The 2,518-nt window shown below is 59.6% G+C and overlaps 1 protein-coding gene across 1 annotated transcript in view; it reads right to left on the reverse strand.

The window, feature by feature from the left end:
* Positions 1-2,004, reverse strand: part of EMH_0018210 (uncharacterized protein) — a gene marked incomplete at both ends in the record, with an annotated part of 4,109 nt that extends 2,105 nt beyond the window's left edge. Inside the window, one exon of the mRNA XM_013501070.1 lies at positions 1-2,004. Within this exon, the coding sequence (XP_013356524.1) occupies positions 1-2,004 (2,004 nt within the window).
* Positions 2,005-2,518: the final 514 nt, after the last annotated feature.

Raw genomic sequence — 2,518 nt, forward strand, 5'->3', positions numbered from 1 at the left:
CTGCTGTGGGCTGAGGTGTACATACACCTCAGCATCTGAAGCAACAGGAACACAGCGCAGTGTATCTCCATCTATCACCACAACAACTAAACAACTAAACAACTTCCCCTGCTTTGTCTCCGCCATAAACTCAGCAGAAAAAGAAGAAAAAGAAGAGACAGCAGAAGCAGAGGAGACAAGTCGATGAATAACAATAGAAGGAAAAGAGCTGCGGAGAGATATATCTTCGTAGCTAGCCATTAGGGCCCCCACAGCATCTAGGGGGCCCCCAGCAGCAGTACCCATGGGGGCCCCCCCCCCACCCCCTCTCTCCCCTCCTGCTGAACCCCAGCCACTTCCTTCTGCTGCTGCTTTTGCTGCTGCTGCTCTTGCTGCTGCTGCCTCTGCTGCTGCTGCTTTTGCTGCTGCTACTTCTGCTGCTGCTGCTTTTGCTGCTGCTGCTTCTGCTGCTGCTAATTTTGCTGCTGCTGTTTCTTCTGCTGCTGCTTTTGCTGCTGCTGCTTCTGCTGCTGCTGCTTCTGCTGCTGCTACTTCTTCTTCTGGTGCTTCTGCTGCTGCTACTTTTGCTGCTTCGGCTTCGGCTTCTGCTGCTGCTGCTGCTGCTGCTGCTTCTTCTGCTTCTGCTGCCTCTGCTGCTGCTGCTTCTGCTTCTGCAGCAGCAGCAGCTGCTGCTTCTGCTGCTGCAGCTTTTGCTTTTGCTGCTGCTGCTGCTGCTGAGCTCCATAGATCTATAGGCTGCGCGTCGTCAGCAGTGCTACGGGGGGCCTCCTCTGCAGCCAGAGTAGCGGGGGCCCCCTCATGCTCCTGCTCCTGGGGGCCCCCTGTACCCTCTTCTATAGAGAAGGTACCAGGGTCCTCGTGGTGTATTGCACTGCCCCTTATAAGGGGGCCCCCAAGCTCATGGGGGCCCCCCGATCTCCCCCTTAGTAGGCTTTCAACGTCTGGCGGGGGGCCCCCATGCTCAGTATAGGGTTGGTGGGGGGGGGGCCCCCCTGTGCTCTGCAGAGAGAGCTCTGCTGCCTTGGTGGTACCCTCGGGGGCCCCCTGCTGACGAGTTTTGTATCGCCTGGGGGGGGCCTCGGCCTTGCTGCTGGGGGCCCCCGGGCGCTTGAAGCCATAGTATAGAGCCAATACAGCTACGAGGAGAATCAGCAGCAGCAGGGGCCCCAGCAGGTAGCGACGAAAGAAAGAAGCAAATGTGCGTTGCTGCTGCTGCTTCTTATTACGCTGCTCCTGCTGCTTATACAACTTTGATTCCTGATGCTGCTGCAGTTGCTGCTGCAGCGACTGCTGCTGCTGCAGATGCTGCGACTGCTGCGGCTGCTGCTGCAGCGGCAGCTGCTGCTGCTGCTCCGGCAGAGGCTGCTGCTGCTGCAGCTGCTGCTGCTGCTCCGGCAGCGGCTGCTGCTGCTGTAGCTGCTGCTGCTGCTCCGGCAGCGGCTGCTGCTGCTGCAGCAGCTGCTGCTGCTCAGGCAGCGGCTGCTGCTGCTCCGGCAGCGGCTGCTGCTGCTGCGGCTCCTGCTGCAGCGGCAGCGGCTGCTGCTGCTCCGGCAGCGGCTGCTGCTGCTCCGGCAGCGGCTGCTGCTGCTGCGTCACCGGCTGCTGCTGCTCCGGCAGAGGCTGCTGCTGCTGCAGCTGCTGCTGCTGCTCCGGCAGCGGCTGCTGCTGCTGCGGCTGCTCCTGCTGCGGCAGCGGCTGCTGCTGCTCCGGGAGCGGCTGCTGCTGCTCAGGCAGCGGCTGCTGCTGCTGCGGCTGCTGCTGCTCAGGCAGCGGCTGCTGCTGCTCCGGCAGCGGCTGCTGCTGCTCCTGCTGCTGCAGCGGCTGCTGCTGCTCCTGCTGCTGCAGCGGCTGCTGCTGCTCCTGCAGCTGCTGCGGCTGCTGCTCTACCTGCTGCTGCTCCTGCTGCTGCTGCTGCTGCTGCTGCTGCTGCTGCTGCTGCTGTTCCGGTCCCTCCGACCGCGCAGCAGCAAGCACTGCTGCTTCAGTAGCCGCAGAAGCAGACATTTGCGAGAGAGGGGCTGAGCTGCATGCGGGGGAGACAGGGAGATCCCATGATGGCGGGCTCTGGCTCCTCCGTCTCTGTCTCACCCAACCCCCCAAACCCTAAACCCTAAACCCTAAACCCTAAACCCTAAACCCTAAAAAAACAAAACCTCTTTTTATCTTTCTACAAAAAAACACAAATTATACTACTGCTACCTGCAACCCCACATGTCAGTGAGGGTTTCATCAGCACGCACGGGGCCCCCCGTTTTCGCTCCGCTCCGCCGCCGCTGCAGTCCCTTCGGGATTAGGGTTTAGGGTTTAGGGTTTAGGGTTTAGGGTTTAGCGGTATGAAATAAAATTTTTTTTTTTTTGTAAAAATTAAATGTTTACAGTGCTTTATGATCCTTTATAATAATAAACAAAACAAGAAACAAACAGCACGCAACCCTGACGCCCCAGCTCTGCTGCTGCTGCTGCTGCTGCCAGCAGCAGCAGCAGCAGCAGCAGCAGCAGCAGCAGCAGCAGCAGCAGC

Source organism: Eimeria mitis, genomic scaffold (assembly GCF_000499745.2).
Source record: "Eimeria mitis Houghton genomic scaffold, Emh_scaff626, whole genome shotgun sequence".
Lineage (NCBI taxonomy): Eukaryota > Apicomplexa > Conoidasida > Eucoccidiorida > Eimeriidae > Eimeria > Eimeria mitis.